Here is an 18,804-nt window from a genome sequence, read left to right as displayed (position 1 = left end):
TGCCGTTGTCGGGGCGGGGAGGGCGGAGCCCTTTGAAAATCCTTAGAAAAATTTTCTGATACACTTCTTGCAAGAACAGCGTTAACTTGATTCATTAATTGTTAATCACGCCATTTAACATGCACTCACCCTTTAAATCTCCTCTTAAAAAAAGAATTTTTTTCTTGCCTTTTCCTGTTCTTACAGTTTAATTCCAGTTCCTGAGAAGTAAACCTTGCTCACCAGAGATCTTTCACTCCAAATCTCTTCAACTGGCTTTGTTTGGTTGCTTTTGCTTTAGCATTCGGTTCAGTGGAGGATTTGGATAATTTCTGTAGATCTTGCTGTTAGCCAGTGTTTTACACCAGCTGAGATCCTGAAGCGCGCACTAATCAGTCAATAGGGGAAGGGAAGTTTTCTGAGTTGGACAATTATCATAGCTGTATTGAAGTCCCAGTGTGCAAGAAGTACCGGTTTCAGCACCTCTGAGACATATTTTCATTACCAACATAATATAAAATCATTGCACTGTTACTGAAGTTACTAGGAACATTTTTCCAAGAGCAGAGTTGGGCCCTATAGTTTTATCGTATTTGCAATTGGTTTGGAACAGCTCTACTCAATTGAGATTGCTCCCTTCCCCTTATTTAATCTCTGCCCTTTCTGCTATTGCCCCGAGCGCACTGTCGATACCTTACACCGATGCGCAACGACTACACTGACAGCTACAAGAAAGAAATTTCACTGCTTGCAGAAAAAAAACTTTATTACTTCTGTGAAGGGGACCCCTAATTCACAAATCAATTTTATTGGTTATATATGGAGCACTAATCCTTTTAAGACTTCTGACAGCCACTTCTCAGTCATGATGCCTGCTGAAGAAAGAACTAAATTCAGACCCATGAGCCAAGATTATATAATAATTGGAGGAAACACTGCCTAAAAAAAGCAAAAATCCTTCACAACAATTCACCAAAATCGTTACCCTGACAAACAGGCCTTTTAACTGAAATTTCTCTCGTTTCTTAAACTCTTCACTAGCCGCTGTCAGCAATATCCTTTGTACTTTATATAAAAATAAATAAATCAAACCACCTGTAACTAACATTTCAGACTAATGCTGGGAAAAGTTGAATTTAGCTTCAGTTTCCCATTTGGTACAAGTAGTCTTCACTAACCTCTAAGCTGGAAGCTGGAAAGCTGCTGGGAACCACACGCAGCAAGTCTGACTACGAATAAAAATGTTTTTCTTTCCAGTTCGGCAGTGCTCCCAACACGCACCTTGTCTGCTCCGTCTGACCAGCGCTCCGGCTTTCCTTCCTGCCGGCGTCTGAGGAATGGCAGTTCTGACCAGGGCACCCGGCAGTGCCGCCTGCTGCCGCTCGCTTTGCCGCCTGATTCTCCAAGGAGCAAAAGCAATACCGCGGGATTTAGGTGGTGAGTTGCCCCCAACATCAGGCAGACGAATGGAAGAATACTGCTGACGACTCATCTTTTTTAGCCAACTAGGCAGTGAACGGCAATGAAAACATACACAGCAGCCTTTGGGGCTGATCCAAAGCCGCTGGTATCATTTGGAGTCTACAGGATCAAGCTCCCTTTCGCTCCTCAGTAAAAAACAACCCAGTCTCAGCAGAGTAATGCACTGTGGGTGGCAGAAGCAGCTCAGCAGAGTAGCCAAAGCACAGCCTCGAGAGTCAAATCCCTCAGGACCCCTTCTAACTTAGCAACCAGTTTACTCCGTACATTGCGTGCAAGTGACATTGAGAGTAGGTGTTTGGGTTTTTCTCAGAATGAAATTAATCTCTGAACTCTGCTAGACATCGTGATCTAACGAGTAGAGCTCTCGTCTCAGAAAGGACAGACATGGATTTTAATTCTGCTCCTGCCACTGAGCAGCAGCTCATGAACTCCTGCAAATACACATGCACTTTTTTTTTCCTCCTACACTTTGTCTTGGCTATATAGACAATAAGGCTGATGGCACAAGGAATGTCTTTTAATTAGCACATACACAGTTCCTAGCCTAAGCTCAGGTGATTCTAGGCACAACCATAATAAATTAAAAAAAAAAAAAAAAAGACAAAACTACTGGTAACTGCAGGTGCCATTTCCCATTTTCCCAAATGTTATTTGCCCTTTCAAAGTGATGTTGTGAAACTGAATAAGAAACACGTACAGACGCTTCAGATCATTGCTTTCTGGTGGATGCCATTTATAATCCAGGGAAGACACCACTAGTGAAAAGTAGTGTAGCTATGAAAAAAAAAAAATCTAGGCTGCAACAGCAACTGAATTCAGATTTATTTGTATCATGAGAGTGGGAAGGGGTGGCATTACTCCTTTTCTGTTACGCTCAGTGTACAATACCCAGCCCTCTCACCACAGACCCTCACAAGAAGGCAGGTGCTGCCAAAGCCATGCCACTTCTCCTAAGTCTTTCCAAAAGCTAAAGTTGCCTTTAGTAGATACAGCATTTGCCCAGAATATAGGAGGTCTGGGCTCAAATCACTCTTCTGCCTAAGGGATTGCAGTTCCCTTTTTTGCAGAAGAGCATTTCGACTCCCTGCTTGATGCTCATTCTCACCTCTTGAACCTGTTCCACTTATATTAAGTAATGATATATTCACTGGGTCAGAGAGAAGGTGTACTCCACAGATTAGTTGTGAGGCACTTTCCTGAGAGAGGAGAGTCCTACCTAATCCTTGCTTTATTAATATTTCTTATTTTATATTAACTATTCAGTGGAGCATGGACTGAAATCCAAGTCTCCCTTCAAAGCCCCATCAAGCCTGACAAAATAACGGCCATGACCAGAATGGAAACGCCTTAAGAATTGTCATGCTGAGAAGGCAATTCCAAGGGCTAGCAGCATTGACTTTTGACTTCAGCACCTAACCAGGGATTTAGGAATCCATGCCTTGCTAAGGCCTCCCACAGATCAAGTCCCATGTCACCTCCACCAGTTCCTGATCCTAAAACTACAAAAGAAAAAAAATACTTCCCAAAGGAAGTAATAAGTACTTAACTAAAACGTGTCCTTCTCCTTGTCTTTAATGCAAGCTGTTAAGAATGAAAACGTACTGTCCTTGCAAGCTGAGTTTTCGGTTGTTACAGTTTTCCCAGGGGAACTGACTTTGCAGTGGGCTTTTTCCATTCTCTTTCCAAAATTCCTTTCTCCAACATTTTTTGACACTAATTCTCTCATTGCGCTGCTGCTGAGACAGCATTCTTTGCTTCTCAATCCCCAAGCCCAAGGTTAGAGCTAATTTTCCACCGAACTTTGCCATTGAGTCATCAAAGAAAATAATAAGAGCTTATTCTCACAGTAGAAGAATGTTCCGTATCCAACCAAGGAGTATTAATAACTGGGTTTGGCGGAGGAGATATAGTACCTGCACTGAGAGGCTTTGTACCACAGGACACCCCGTTGGACGTGTATTCATTCCCACGAGGCACCCAAAAGCTTCTCTGTTCTTAGTGAAGCCATCATTTTTAAAAGGTGACTGGGAGCCTTTGCTAGTGAATAGCCTTGTTGGATAGTTGTGCTTTAATCGTCAAAACATTGTGCCTCGCTGTGCTTCCTTTCGTGCTCTGCTCCTCCTGAAGCATCACTTGAACCTCAGGAACAGCCCCAGTGTAACAGAATATGTTTTCTCTTTCCCCATAGCAACCCCTAAAAGAACACGCAGTATAAATCTTTCCAGTGAGATGATCACTTAAGATCTGCTGAGTACCATCCTAGGCAAGCAATGATACAATCCTTTTGCGTACAATAATTTATAATAAATTCACAAGCAATGGTGCATTTCTTTAAAATCCAGGCAGAGTAAAGGGCTGGCTGTTTGGTGCAGTCACGGGCTAGATTGTTTAGAAGTCCAAAAAATGTGGCTGCTGAAAAAGTTTTTTGGGAGACTCCAGTAATGGGTGACAGAACAAATTTCCCAGCAGTTGGTATTGGCGACCACAGCCAGAAGCCAAAATAATCGCATTCTCAGAAAACCATGTGGAAAATGAAAGCAACTTAAAAGAAAAAGGGAAAGAACAAGCCCTGATCCTTACAATAGTGAAGATTTATGGATTTCTTGAACGCAAACTGTTCACTTCCCTATTTCTTACGTGTTTGGTTCTTCCTTAAAAGCTGATTCTACAGTTACTTAAAAGGGGGAAAAAAGAGAAGAAAATATTACCCACTTCCACTTCAGGTTTTCTTTAATAGTCTCACAAAAGCAGATTGACTGGGAAGTTTGGAGGGTTTAATTTGTTGTTTTAAAAAGAAAATAAATTGCAATGTTCTAATGGGTCAGGTCTTTTTTATATAGCATGCTATTATTAAGCACCGGTTTGTTTCCAAAGGGGGAACAGTCCTCTTGTTTTTTCAGTTTGCACCCAAGCACCCAAGAAAAGAGCAGCATTTTTTTCTCACAACCAGACAACAAAAACGACGCAGGAGAATTTGGTTTTATCCATATACAGTTAGCCATGAGCTAGTCCTGGGTTGAAAAAGGCTACGGTATTCTTTCTGTTTCTAGACCAGACAAAGATATCAAATAATTAATTGCCAAATATGACCATAAAGTTAGTTATAGGAGCAACATATTAATATGATAATCTAACCTTGGCTGCTCTGGATGCTCTGCATATGTGAAAACAGATGTTCCTTCAGACTCCCCCTTCTTCTAACAGGGACCTAGTGCCTAGCTCTGCATTGGACTCGGACCAGGAGAAGGAATTCGTTACGACAGCTTATTCCCAGAAAACTCATTACCTGTCTCTTCCAAGGACAAGGCGATGGAAATGTTCCAAAGGGCTAGATCCTGCCTGTGGGTGCCAGATGGACCAGGCTAGATGTCATCTACTTCTTTTCTCCAACATTTGCACCTAATTATTTCTTCCACTACAGCCTCCATTGTTTTATCCATTTTCAAAGCTCCCAATGCAGGATTTCTTCCATCTCATGACAGCTTTCTGTATAGACTATCCCTAGGTATATTGTCCGTGTGAGGCATGAATCTGCATTAGCCCGACACTTACTATTTTTAAGTGGCTAAATCTCTGCAAGTCATCTTGAAACAATATACTGAAAATTAGTCTTATTGCACTATTTACAGCCATCTGAATCTTTTTTATAGTTATTATATCATGCAGTGCAAATCTTTGTTCTCCCAGCAGTAAACCAAGATGACAGACCCAGTGCTAATAAAGAGGGATTGTCAAATTACAGAAGTTATGAAAAGGACCTCATAGTGTTCGCTTTTCCTTACATAACAGGAGATTTGAGGGAAGAATTCACATGACTGGAATACTGATATGAAAGGGCACAGCTTGTTCAGAAAGGACACGCAGGGAAAAAGAAAGGGTATATCAAAAATGTAGACCTGCTCAGAAAGACAGAACTATAGGCAGACAGAACTTTCAAAAATCTCTGTGTAAAAATAAAGGCAAAGGAAATGGGAACAGTATGGCAGCGTCCACCTATTTTGGCTTGCCAAACTAGGAGGCTACGTGGGTAGGGCCTTTTTTTCCCCTAAACATCTCAAGTGTTGTCCAAAGCACAGGATTAGGTGGTAACATGGAGCTAGCTTCATTTAATTAATGATAATGATAATGAAATACAGTTTATAGAACTGGTTTTTTAAGACATAAAACCGCAGCCAGTGATGTAACCCAATGACATTTTATTTTATTTTTTCTTACTCTGGGATGTCAAACCAGGAACATCATACGTCAAAAATACGAAGTAGCCCTACTTTGCGCTCTGTGCTGGTGATGCCTGATCTGGAGCATCACGTTGGGGTTTGGGTATCAGATTTCAAGAAAAGTGTGGTTCTCTGGAAAGACTCTGGAGACAAGCAACAACAATGATTGGTAATCTAGAGAACGTGGCCTGTCAAAAATGGGACAAGTTTTGAGTATATAAGTTTGCAGGGAAAGAAAGAAACTGTTGTCGATGTCCACTGGAGAAGGACAGGCTCCTCTTTGTCCTTTCTTAAACCGTCCTTGTAGAAATGTCAAACTTTTTAAGAGAAGCCATTAGGGAAAAAAACTTCTGAGCTAGCTACAGCCTGGAGAGACTCAACCTGCCATCACCAGAGACTTTTACCAGTATAAGTGACTGTGTTTTACACACAATTCAAAATGGTCAGGAGCAATTACACAGCCAGTTACCACTGTTCGGCTGACAAGCAGCGACGAACTTCATAGCTTGGTAGTTCTGTATGCCTGGGAAGACCCAGAAAAAGCAGCCTCACAGAGATGGGGCTTACTGGAAATCTGTAGGTTTGGCCAATATTTCTGGCTCTCAGCTTGAAGTCAGCGGGGCTCATAGTTTAATTTAGGATGACAAAGTAACAATCACATCAGCCCATACACAAAATTTCTGTGGAATAACATTCACCCCCCCAAGGAGCTGACCTCTGAAAATTATCTCTTGACCTAAACAGTCTCAGTGACCCTTACTTATGCAATGATATCAACAGAAAGATCGTTCTCCCATTTCCATGGCAACGGTACCCATGAACAGCAAAGCTATCAAGGTCAGGCATATAAACTGAGAAAAAAAAGTAATTTTCTGTGTAATGGTTGATATGAGCTTTAACTGCAGTAGTGGCAAATAAATAGCCGTATACTTGCTTGATTGCCTGTCTCAAATGTACATAAGGGAAAAAAAAAAGAATCGCTGAAGTACAACTACAATCCCGCTGCCTTGCTGTCTGGTTTCTAAAAACTGCTAGTGACTGCTGCTTCGGAGGTTAACACAAACTGCAGAAAAGCATTCAGCTATGCAATGCTGTAATGTGAGGAACTTGATTTCTTATTAAGCCGGCATTAAAGATGCCAGGCAACATATGGCTTTTATCGCGTTTATCAAAGTTAATGTCATCGCTGATGCTGTATTACTTGCAGAAAAGCCCAGTCAGAAAAGTTCCAAAAAAATATTTTCTAATTTGTCAAAATCAGAATGTTTCACTAGCTGGTTTGATTCCCGCCTTCTCCCAGGGCCCTGCTCGCAAATGGAAAATATGGGAAAATCTGCGTACTTCCCTACTAACCTCCCACCCTCTGGTCCCCTCCTCGTTCCTCCCTCCCCGCTTTGCCCTGTCCGTGGGGTCTCCGGGAGCAGGCTTGCAGGCTGTCAGCCAGCTCTCTCGAGGGCTGCGGGCTGGCCGCTGCTGCTGGGAAGCTGCCACCACTGCCAGCACTTGTGTCCGAGGCTCTTTTGGCTTTTTGGAAGCGTCTCGAGCCCTTTGCTTTAGCAACACGCTGCAGTATTAGGTACGGTTGTGGTTCCATATACATTAGAAAATGAAAAATAGACTCGGTGGTCATTATTTTCTTAATTTCTGTGCTGAGGATTCGCTGATTCTCTTCTTCTCTACAGTGGGCTCAGACAATAACTCATGACAAGCTCCTTTATGTGGCTCCATACATATTTATGGCTGTCTTACTGCTGCTTACTTTTTTGAACAATCTGAATCATTACTATCTCTACTCACATTAGAACATCCAAGGCTTCTTTGTTCTGTTACTGTATTCGGATGTTCCCTAGCTTTTTAATATCTTTATTAAAATAAGGCAACTAACTTGGGAGGGTGGCTGGAGAAGCTACGGGAGACTCGCTGGGGATAATAAACAGAGTAGAGTTAAAGAAATGGCTCTTCATGGGGTGATTACAGCACCCCACTTTGAAAAGCTCACTATTCCTGATATTCTCATGCTTTTGATTATCATCTGACTTAACTGCCTTTTTGATCCAGAAGAAAAGTGCTTTTTGTTCAGTTTCTTTCACTAAAATATATGTTTCTGCCTCACATCTTTTTCAATTGAAAAGAATTGGGCAGAATTTCCAATTTCTATTTCCAAAACACCTGCAACACGTCTAGAGTTAATGGCATTTCGTTACTTACCTGAAGATAGCATCTAAAAGTTTAAAAGGACTTTTGATTCTAAAACAGGACCTTTTCTTTATTGTAAGTACCCGTATTTTTCATTTATTTAATTTCATTTTGAGAGAGCATTGTCGGGGAAATATGTAAATCACACTTAGCTAAGAGCTGTGTCAGACTGGGTAGTGATTTACAAGGTTGCCTAGAGCTCTGCACAAGGTGCATGTTTAAATAAGCATTTACTTTATGCGATGGCATATATAATATTTGTCTTATTATTCTGCATAAAGCTGACATAGAGTTCTAGGATTATAAATCGGACCTAGGATGTAAATGCAGCAGTTCAAACAAACTCTTGAAGTTATTGCTGTTCACAGTGAATTGTACCATTTCATGATGAACGACCAGCATTTAATTGTTACTCTGGTACCAGGCATAAAGCTATGACACATAACGCTGTTCTCCTCCTACTGATATTTTCACGGCTTAAAGTCAGATATTAAAAGATTGAAACCTAAAAACAATTGCGAAATTTTTAAAACAAAAGAATGCGAACTTCAAAGCTCTTCCTCGCTGTAGATTTTCAAAAGCTGAAACTTTCTGTTGTTGTAATTCTAAAGTAAAGACGACATGCTATTCTTTAGACAACTTAGGGGGGGCAACACCACACCTGCATTGTTCCCATATGTCACAATACCATATCGCTAACAACGTCTTTCGCCCCACTCCTGTGTATGCTGGCGCCTCGTATACCGCGAAAGACTCGTCAGGAATGATCCAGCCTTAGGCATGTGGGCCAGAAGAGAGTTTTGTTCTCATTAAATGCTGTATAGATCCTGATTTGACTTAAGGAGACCCCCTCTGAATGTAGTACACCCTCAAGGTCCTGCAGAGAACAGCCTTCACCTGCAGCGACCGCTCTTAGCGTCTATCAGGGACTGATAGGGTGGAATCAAGAAATTCATTCAACCATAGATCAATAAGCACAACATAGGTTTCTAGACATTGAAGATGAGAAATAGCTCAAGGGTGGCTTGGTGTGGCCCCTTCCCTCATACCCTTCCCTTCCGTTACTGATTCTGTTGTGCTCAGAGCAAGGTTTCATCATAGGGATTTACTAACCAAGTTTTAATAAACCTCATTCTATCCTGACATTCAGATATGAAACAAACATGCCTAAGCATCTCTAATGAAAAGTATTATATCCTTATACTCAGAAAATCCAGCACCTCTTAAATATCAAGTTTCCCTAGTATATTTTGTATCTATATCATAGAATCATAGAATGGTTTGGGTTGGAAGGGACCTTTAAAGGTCATCTAGTCCAACCCGCCCTGCAATGAGCAGGGGCATCTTCAACTGGAAGTCTTCCTGCCCTTCCTAATACAAGAATATGTAGCATCTTACTGCCCTTGCTAATACAAGAAAGAGACAGGGACACGAGTATCAGAGCTGCTTGTTCCTTTGGAGCCCACAATCAACAGGCCCTGATCACCCTGGAGCAGTAAATCCTGTTTAAGGAGAAATGACAGACAGAAAACAATTCCCACAAGGGATGATTTTGACTCAGAAGGAGACAACCAAGAAAAAAAGAAGCTGTGGAAGGACTCACAATGTCATCTTGTCCAGCTCAGCCACGAGCCAGGACCAGTTGTTGCTCCTGGCACCAGAATTAGCCCTGACAGACATTTGTGCAACCACTTCTGAAAGCCGTTCAAAGACAGAAGCTCAGCAGCTCTCCAGGTGATCAACTCCATTGCTTTGCAACTCCCCTCCCACTATTGGAAGCTTAAAGATATTTGGTTTTTTTCATCAGTTTAAGCCTATTACTATTTGTCCCTTTTTCTGTGGTTTTGCAGAGTAGCCTCCTCTCTGCAGCTATGTTTTACACACTTTTAAGCTTTTATTACTCCTCCCAAAATGTACCTGAAACGCGCCTGAACAATCACAACAGGGCCCGGAGCCTTTCTCCAGTGCCATGACTCCTAGCATCTGCGGTAAAGCAAGCACTACCATTACTGTCATTACGGTTCCTACAAGATTAGCACTTCCTCATTAATACTCTCATTGGCAACATCCAAACCCATGTATTTTTAGTCTAAAAGTCTGAGTCTAATAAAGAGATACCCAAACTGCATTTGTATTTGTCATATTCAATGAGCCAAAAATTTAATTAGGTCGAAGACATTATCATTGGCAGTAGCACTTCAGCTCACTAATTGTCATTGCTTAACACTTTCTTTTTAATTATTTCCTTTATTGCCAGTCAACTCTCCTCCTTCCAAGAGTTTCCATGAGGTACATCACTCATGCTGTTTGAAGCCACGTTCGATGAACATGATTCCTTACACACAGTTAGAAATTGTCAAGAAAAGGAATTGCTGAAAGCGGATTTGGCCTGCCACCCTAACGGATGGCTCTCCTTCAGCAAACGGGAAAAGCTCTTTGCTTTGTCAACAGAGCACACAGAAGCAGGGGCTCCGTTTCTCCAAGGGTTGCACTGCAGCATCTGCCACCCAGAAAGGCACAGAAAGGATTTTCTAGTACTACGGATTTTGAATCCCCGTAGACTTTCAGAAGAGTTTGCAGATTGTAACTTGCTCCTCACCCCTCTTGGAAGGGCGGGGGGGGGGGAGAAAAAGAAATTATCTAATGGCATCACAAAGGGGTGGAATTTAGTTATGGAGGGAGATTACGGTAGCTCCGTTGGCAGGAGAGCTCTCACGAGAGCTTCAAGCAAGTGTCGTGACTGACAAGTATGTTCTGTGAAAATGAACGGCTGCAAATAATCCTTAGAAAGAGAACTCTTCGGACATCAAGCGACATGAAACAGGAACGGAGTCGCAAGAACAAAATGCAGCACACACACGGTGTCTTGCAGAATAACGCCTGATGTGAAAAGCAGCAAAGCTATCAGCGCTAACTCGGGGGCTGGGTACCCGAGACAAAGGGTGACTGGGCTGAAAGGCGGGCGGTACGTTTATAAACAAAGTAAAATACTGATGCAGAGTCATGGCATGGAACGCATCATCGATTAAATGGACGAGCAATTTGCCACAGCGCACTCGGCGTGCTGCAGGGATATAAGAGATGGCATTGCAAAGTGCTCTGGAATGGTCAATTACACGGTTAAGCCATACAGATGTCTGCAGCATCATGAGCTGTTGGAGGACAACTCTCTTGTATTTGTATCTGTCAAAGGGAGAATCTTTCTGTGCAGCTGATTTTTTTTCCCAAATAACCAAAGCAAGGCATGGATTTGCATTAAACCTACGTACTCCGTTTTCAGTTTCATCCAAAGTGGTTTATGCTGTATTAAAAACTGCGGAAATAACACAACAGCACATGACTTGCTTGCCCTGCTGAGCTTTCCTTGAAGCCCTGTTTTGCTCCCATGCACTGCAGCTACTGCCATTTGTTCCAATTTTTAGTCATGAATTTAACTAAACAGAAAAAATGTTTTTCCTTCACTCAATAGAGAAATAAGAGTCTCTTTAATTTTTTTACTGAGTGAAGATCGAGCTTTGAGGGATGAAGGAAATGAGTAAAATGAACGAAAGAATGGGGTAAAAAGCTAAGAAATATTTCTAATTTTGTTGTAATTGCTTTCTCCGTGGATGATTATGATAGCTACCACTTCTGGTTCACCAGCTTCCGAAGTGTACACTTTATAAAAAAGATAGAGATTTTTCCAACTCATTGGACCATTTCAGAGTAAGCAGTGAGAAAGTATTCAATAAGAGTTGGACTTGGCAATTTATTCAAGAGAAGGTAATGAAACTGTCTCTTCCAGACAACTCGATGCAGAAGTGAACTAGCTGGGAAAGCGCAGTGCTACGGCTGAGCACCGTGTCTTTGTTTCTAGACTAAAACTACTATTCCTGCAACAGAGACGTGCTTTGCATTTCTTTCTCTGTTACGGTTCATATTAGTCTTAGCGCAAAACTAAGGTCTTTGAAAATTGTATTATACTTTAAGCCTTGTAATCCAGGAGCCAGGTACCTCGTGTAATCAAACGACTACCTGTGATAGACTTAATCGGGGAAGATTTCTCCCCACGGGTAATGAAATGCGCACATTTCTAAAACGCATTCGATCTCTTTTCTCACTGTAACGGAGAAGTAACTTCCCAAGTAAACACAGCAGTGAGGCTTTGAAGGGGCAGAGCAGCAAGAAAAAAGCTATTTAGGTCCTAATAACAGTTAATGAATGCACTGAGTGGAATGAAGACTTTACATGCAGCAGAAATAAGTAAGAAACAGAGTTTAAATTGTCCATAACTCAGAAATATAATCATATGCCTTTTCAAGCACGTGAGCAATTCCATTAAAGTAATCTGGTTTAATTGCATTAAGCTCAGAGAGACTACTCATATGCTTAAACTCAAACATATGATTAATTATTTCCCTAAAAGAGGGCCCAGTCAAGAAGAATGGGAAATGCAAACAAACGTATGTATGGATTTAAATGTTTCAAGGTATTTGATTCAGCATTCTATAAACTAAAACATTCAAATTAGCTTTTTGGTTGAAAATCTGTTCCCTGGATGCAAAATATTCTCAGAAAGCAGCATCTGAATTATTACACAAAATGATTTTGCTGAGAGTCAATAGCTGATCATCTAATAAAAGGTTCAAATATAATCAATCACAACTAAGTGAAACAGCTCATATTCTATACACGTGTTCAATGTGCTTCAGCAAGCAATACAACAAGCATGTTCTTAAGTAAATTCAAGTAGTAAATAGGAGCTGATAATCATTCTTTGCTCAGCTCTTACCAGTAAACTGCACCTGCAGAATTAAAGTTTCAGACGCTAAAAAAGTGACCGTTTTCACACACACACACACACACAAATTCCTACAACGACCAAATACTTACTGTTCAGGCCATCACAGGAGTCTGTTACGCATTAATTAGCATCTCTGATCATATGCTGATTAATTATATCCATTTTGCCCTAAATTATTGGGTATTTTGTAGTTTATGTATCATATAAACTTGTCCTTTTATTCTGCTTCTTCAGTTTATCCTGTATTTTAGTTCTGGGGGTGCTATTATTATTTACTTTAAACAAACAAACAAAAAGGCCTGTCCACACCAGGATCTCTGAAACTAGAATAAAATGTTCGGCAAGATGCTGGCCGATATCTCCGCTGTGACAAGCAACATCTGAACCTGAAGAGGTCAATCAGCCCATTGCACTTTATTCTGAGTGAAATGCAAATGGGGAAGATTAATGATAAATTAATTTTATGAGAAAAAAGGAATTTTGTTCACAACTTTCTTTTCTATTTTGGCTTTTAAACATGAAGTTCGACGGACGCTGCCTTCAGAGCAGAGCACTGGCTCACCCTGATGTATATTCTGCACTCGCATTTGAGAGGACCTGTTGCCATACAAAAAATCAGGAACAATTAGTCTAAATAATTACATCAGTTTATTGCTGTCTGTTGCCAAGAGAAACAAGCCTTGTTGGTAATATCCACTTGCGTTGCCAAGTAACTTAATCTTTAGGGAAACTAAATACGCTCCAGTACTGGCACTTCTCTAACGATAAATATCCTTTCTAACGGATATCATCATGGCTCATAACTGCATCTTTGTTCTGACAATTTCCTAAGGTAATCTCTGCTCGGTTATGGGTTGATGGCCTCAGAGGTGTGAGTTATCACACCTGCCTTGCAATGTGCACAGAGATGGGATCTGAGTACGAGCTGGGCGGTCTGGGCTTCCCTCACGGTCACTGGGGAGAAAGCAGGACTCGTTAAGGCAAGGGAGATGAACACTTAACAGAGGAGACCACCTGCATGGTAGAAGCGCCCGTTTCTCCGTCGATCAGGAGTGCAGGTGGAGGTGTCAGCCTTGCCGAGCTCTCAAGTTAGGAGAGATGAATCCAGGTCAGGTGCTCTCCCATCCAAGCTGCCAGCAGAAAGGGACCAAGCTGCCAGTCCTCGCCAGCATGGTGAAACTTTGCCTTTGGCAGCAAAGACTGGCAAGAGGCGAGCCTGATGACGAGCCTGTTCCGTAAAACCTGTAGGCTGGGATTTTCAGACTGCGATGGCTGTTCATATTTGAACTCAACAGCAGCAGCGAGCGTGAAGCCTCTTAGTCGGGTGCGTAAAGGCAGATAGAAACATTGGCCGGAGTTAGCAAGGAACGGCGAGCTGCACCGGCGTGCTCTGCCCCCTTCCCTCACCCTTCTGCCACAGGCACCTCCGTCGTCCTCCAGCCAGTTCTGCTGTGCCTTTCCGTTCAGGATCGCTTGTAAACTTGGAAACCCTGCTGTTTAAGTGCTGTCATCCAAACTGTTGCGGACAGCAACTTACTCTTCCTCATTGTGCTTTCCACTTAAATTTCATTCCAGCTTGAAAAGACAGCACTGAAATCCCTCTTTTTTTCCCCTCTCAAGTTTCTTGGATTGAGCAAGCTTCCCCTCCACGGCTCCTTGCACTGCAGTTCTCATTTTCTTTTGTCTTTGGCTTTCTGAAACCATGAACGCGGGCCTCAAAAACCCCCTTCTGCCTTACGTACCACTTCACTGCAGCAAACGACTGCAACGTGGTGACAAAGCGCTTTCTTGTCCCACCAAAATCCCGTTGTGCCCTTTTAATTCAGCTGTGTTTCTAAGAAGTGCTTGATAAATGCTTTCTAACGTCTTGCAGTTTCCCCCATAGCTGACATCAAACGCACTGCGCTGTTCAGACGGATGCCTGACAGGCCCTTTATTTAAAGTTCATATTACACAAAACATTTTGCAGTCTTCAGTGATTCCTCCCGAAGCCAACTGAACTTGTTAATCCAAAAACTACCTCGTGGTCCTCGCTGCCAGCGACTTGACAGAAACTACAGAGCTTATTGCGTTTTTCTGATTTCTCCGTGCTCTCTGTCACCGATTCGTTTTGCTGTTCTCATCCGCTCGCACACGTTAACAACCTCTAATCGCCATCTAGGATCCTTTAGTGGTTGGAGGCATGGCTTTTTCACTATGAAAAACATCCCCCATGCAGCTGTCAGAACAGAACCCTCTTTTGTTTTGTTCCCTGCTTTTTTGGAAAATGGTACCATGGACAGAATGATTTCACACTAGACATAGAGACTTCTCACCTGCGTAAGGAATACTGATGACAAGAAAATGAAATCCAGTGTTACAAAGGCCTTATATTGCTCTTTCTTCCAACACACCAGTTACTTTCTCCATGACATCCTCTGCACGTGAACCTCTAATTCATCATGCCTCACCGCTATGTTGAATCAGGGTATAAACACTCTCTAAGATCTGATTTGGACAGCTATTTATGCCCTTCTCATTTCAAATTTCTTCTGAGGACACATTTCTGTAATGATATCTACAGAAAAAGAGCTATTCTATATGTTCTGTTTACCTTCAATTATATTTTATTGAATTAATTTAGTTCTATGAGGAAAGCTGTTCTATCAGAGCACATTGCTGCTTAACCAATAATTTAATGATTGAATGCTTCCAGATATATCTTCCCATTAATTACCATTTTTCTCCACCACCATCACTTTTTAGGTCAAATCCTAAAACTGTATTTTAAAAATTGGCACAAGGAGCATCTCTTAGCCAGGGTGTCTGGAGAATTCACATTTTCAGTACAGAGCTCCACCATTCCAAATCTACAGTTGATAATATTTGAACTAAGAATATATACTCCTGATTAAACGGATTTCATCTTATTCCTAGACCAACCATTCATAAATTGTTTTACGTATGTACACACACATCGTTTTCTTTAAAAAATTAATATATATTAGCGTGCAAGGTACAGTGTGTCTTGAATCAATTCTTTGTAATACAAGTAAGGAAATATCTAGGTACATAGAGCCATCTGTGTAGCTCCTATTTATGGAGGTTGTTCCTTTGTCTTCATAATTCTAATAGTTTATACAAATTGGCATTGACAATATACAGTTATTTGCTTCCTAAGGTTCTATATTTCCTTTGTATTTCTGAAGGTCACAGGGACTCAGCCAAACCTGAAACAGTCATTTTAATTCCCAGTCTTTTCTTTTCAGTACAATGTAATTATCTTATAGATTTTTTGGTAGAGTTATTTACTGTTTTTCTTTTCCTGTTGGATAAGTATACAATAACTAAACTAACTTCAATTAGGTAACTGTCACCAATATTTAAAACTTAATGGCATTTTAAAAATTACATAAGTAATCCAAGCATAAAAATTATTCTTTATGATACCATTTCAGAGCAGTGGCACCAACTCCTTATCATACAATAGCCTGTGACTCAGAAACATTAAACACAAACCATCATCACATTTTTCTTCTACCTAAGTTACATATTCCTTGAGTTATATACAGTGTCCTTTTTATATTCGGACTGAAGCACCTTTAGGAGATACAAAATACAAAATGGAATATTCAGCATCTTAAACTCAGTATATTAAATTATCTTCTTAGCTACCCATATGTAATCCGGTAGATTTTAGAAATCAGAATTTGTCCTTGTGTATTCAGATGTAGCGATGTGTCTACCTTACATTTCCCCTCTAGCCTTGCCAGCGCAGGATTTTAAAGACAGTACACTCTCCGAGAGGCCACCATCCCAAGAGGCTCAAGGGACCTTGATATAAAGACACGCTTGAATTTAAGTACACATTTAAATCCAGCATAAGTCTGTGTGCTTTGCAGTATCAACAGAGTCTTAAAGATAAGAATATGCCTAAATATTATGCTGAACTGGGGCTAGAAACAAGGTTTATCCTCTGAAGGATCAGAATAGTTGCAATACCCCAGTACAGATTAATGATGCTCTGTGAGATTTATCTTTGAATAGAGCAGGAGGAGGAAAGTCTCCATTAATAAAAGGGAAAATCATGAATCAGCAAATGCTGGAGACTGTAATAAGCAGGAAAACACTTTAGCTCATGCTGAACCCCAGGCTTCATCCTGTGCAGCATTCGGCTTTCATAAAATATAGGTTAACTGGCTGCATTCAAGAGAACGATATGCTACCTTTAACATTATTTGCTTTTTCCTAAAGAGGAATGATATCAGTGTTCTGGGAGAAGTCCATGACACATGTCTCTATTCTGTAACATTGCTAGTGTGAGATTATTAACTCGTTATAATATAATTTGAATGAGAAAAACTTACTTGAAGGCATTGGCATCTCCGTGGACCTTATAGTTGTCTGCACTGATTCTTGAGATAACTCTTGTGACAGCAATGAGAATACCAATATTGACCTGAAGAAGAAGAAGGAACAAGACTTGGTCAGGAAAGTAAGTACTGACTGTGTCATAGGTGCAAGCTGCCCTAGGAGCGTACTGAACAAATACCACAGAAAATAGGAACTTTGCATGTCGTATTTATTTGGCAAAAGAGGTTTCCCATTTTGGACTGGTATAGTTTGACCCTTGTCAATGGATTTCCCTCTCCCCACAGCGGGTGGTTCTTGCTTGTGCTTTCTTTCCATCAGGAACAGCCCTGGTCTGTTTAGGGTAAGGCTGGATTGATACATTGCTTGACAGCTAAAGAAGCGCTCAGGATCCCCACTGTACAAATAAATACCATAATAACCTACTAGCAGCTGGCAAATTAGACAAGAACGTCAGTGAACAGGGGCATGTGTCTGCATGCACTTTTTTTTTTGCGCTTGGATGCGCACAGCCTTCAGAAAGCACCTTTCTCGCTAGACTTCGCAGTGTACAATTCCTGTTTCTTACCAAAGTCTGCTTGCAATTTAAGCACAAGACTATTTTAAAACAGCAATGAGGAAAATATGTTAAGCCTGAACTCTGCTCTTCAAAAGCCCTGCTCTTTTTTATGTCAGGCCCAGGAGAAACATCAATAAAATGAAAAGAACTCCCACCAGAAAAGTAGGAAATCTTGAAAAGACTAACACTGAAAATGTCTAACAAAAGAGAGTTTGCTCTGGAGTCACAGGTGAAGAAAGAAGGAAATCTTTATCACTTAAAGGAAATGCGGCAAAGACTGTCTTGCTGTGCAAAGACCTTGGGTTTAAAGGAAAAAAAAAAGAGAGGAGAGAATGTGAAAGTGAAAGATGTATTTCCCCCTTCCTGGCCTAAGTTAGACATCAGCTACAAAGCTGATGTTTAGCATCAAGTTAGGAACAAGGGTAGAACAGAACTATCCTGAACTACAGAACAAAAAGAAAGAGAAGACTTCAAAATAGTGCTCTTGCTCAGTTAAAACTCAATAATCATACTCTATTTGGACATAAACATTCTAATTCTGAGGTTGAGAGGGTGAATTAAAAAATGTTTAAGTTTGATGATAACGATTTCCTCGGTATTTTTCAAATCTTCTGGCCGCTCTTTTAGTTTTAGATTTCTAAGGGCAGACGGTCACCTGGTGTAAAGCAGGAGCGTAGCTGTGATAGTTCATTTCTGCCACAGCTTTTTAGCCCGTCCAAAGCCCCTCCTGTGGACCCTGACAGCTTTTCAATTACGAGCGTACTTGTTGTTCAATCAGCTTTACAGAGATGAATACGAGGTGAAGGTGATCTTTCCATTTTCCCTATTTCCACCAGATCATATTTTGTAAATATCTTTTATAAATTCTTTGAGGTGATAGCGAGCATTTTTGAGAAACCCACTTATATGCTAAATATGCGTGTTGAGTGAAGCAGCAAACGATGAACAAGTTACGCTTTCTCTTCCCTTTCTCTCTTTTCTTTCTCCTCCAAACTCTCCAATTTTCTGTTGCATGCCCACCCAATGATCATCATCATTACTCCAGCTTTTCATGGGAATTGCACAGAAAATGCCTCTCTGTACCCTTAACTTCTTTCCTGACACATTATCTTCTAGCAGCCTTTTTTAGTCTTTTATGCAAAATATCGGTCTCCCCTTTTGACACTTCCTGTGGATGGCTCACCGACAGTTCAAGTTCATCCTGGCACAGTTGCTCCGTGATCCCTTTTTCTGATGAC

General features: G+C 41.1%; 1 protein-coding gene across 2 annotated transcripts in view; it reads right to left on the bottom strand.

The window, feature by feature from the left end:
• The window catches only part of ADGRD1 (adhesion G protein-coupled receptor D1), a 158,739-nt gene that overhangs the window by 10,764 nt on the left and 129,171 nt on the right, over positions 1-18,804 (bottom strand). For both annotated transcript variants that reach the window (XM_075516143.1, XM_075516144.1), the window contains one exon: positions 17,004-17,095. In XM_075516143.1, coding sequence (XP_075372258.1) covers positions 17,004-17,095 — 92 coding nt within the window. The remainder of the gene's footprint in view (positions 1-17,003; positions 17,096-18,804) is intronic.

This window comes from Mycteria americana, chromosome 13 (assembly GCF_035582795.1).
Source record: "Mycteria americana isolate JAX WOST 10 ecotype Jacksonville Zoo and Gardens chromosome 13, USCA_MyAme_1.0, whole genome shotgun sequence".
In the NCBI taxonomy this organism is placed as follows: domain Eukaryota; kingdom Metazoa; phylum Chordata; class Aves; order Ciconiiformes; family Ciconiidae; genus Mycteria; species Mycteria americana.
The sequence above is the reverse complement of the archived record's forward strand: the minus strand, read 5'-3'. Positions and strand labels throughout refer to the sequence as shown.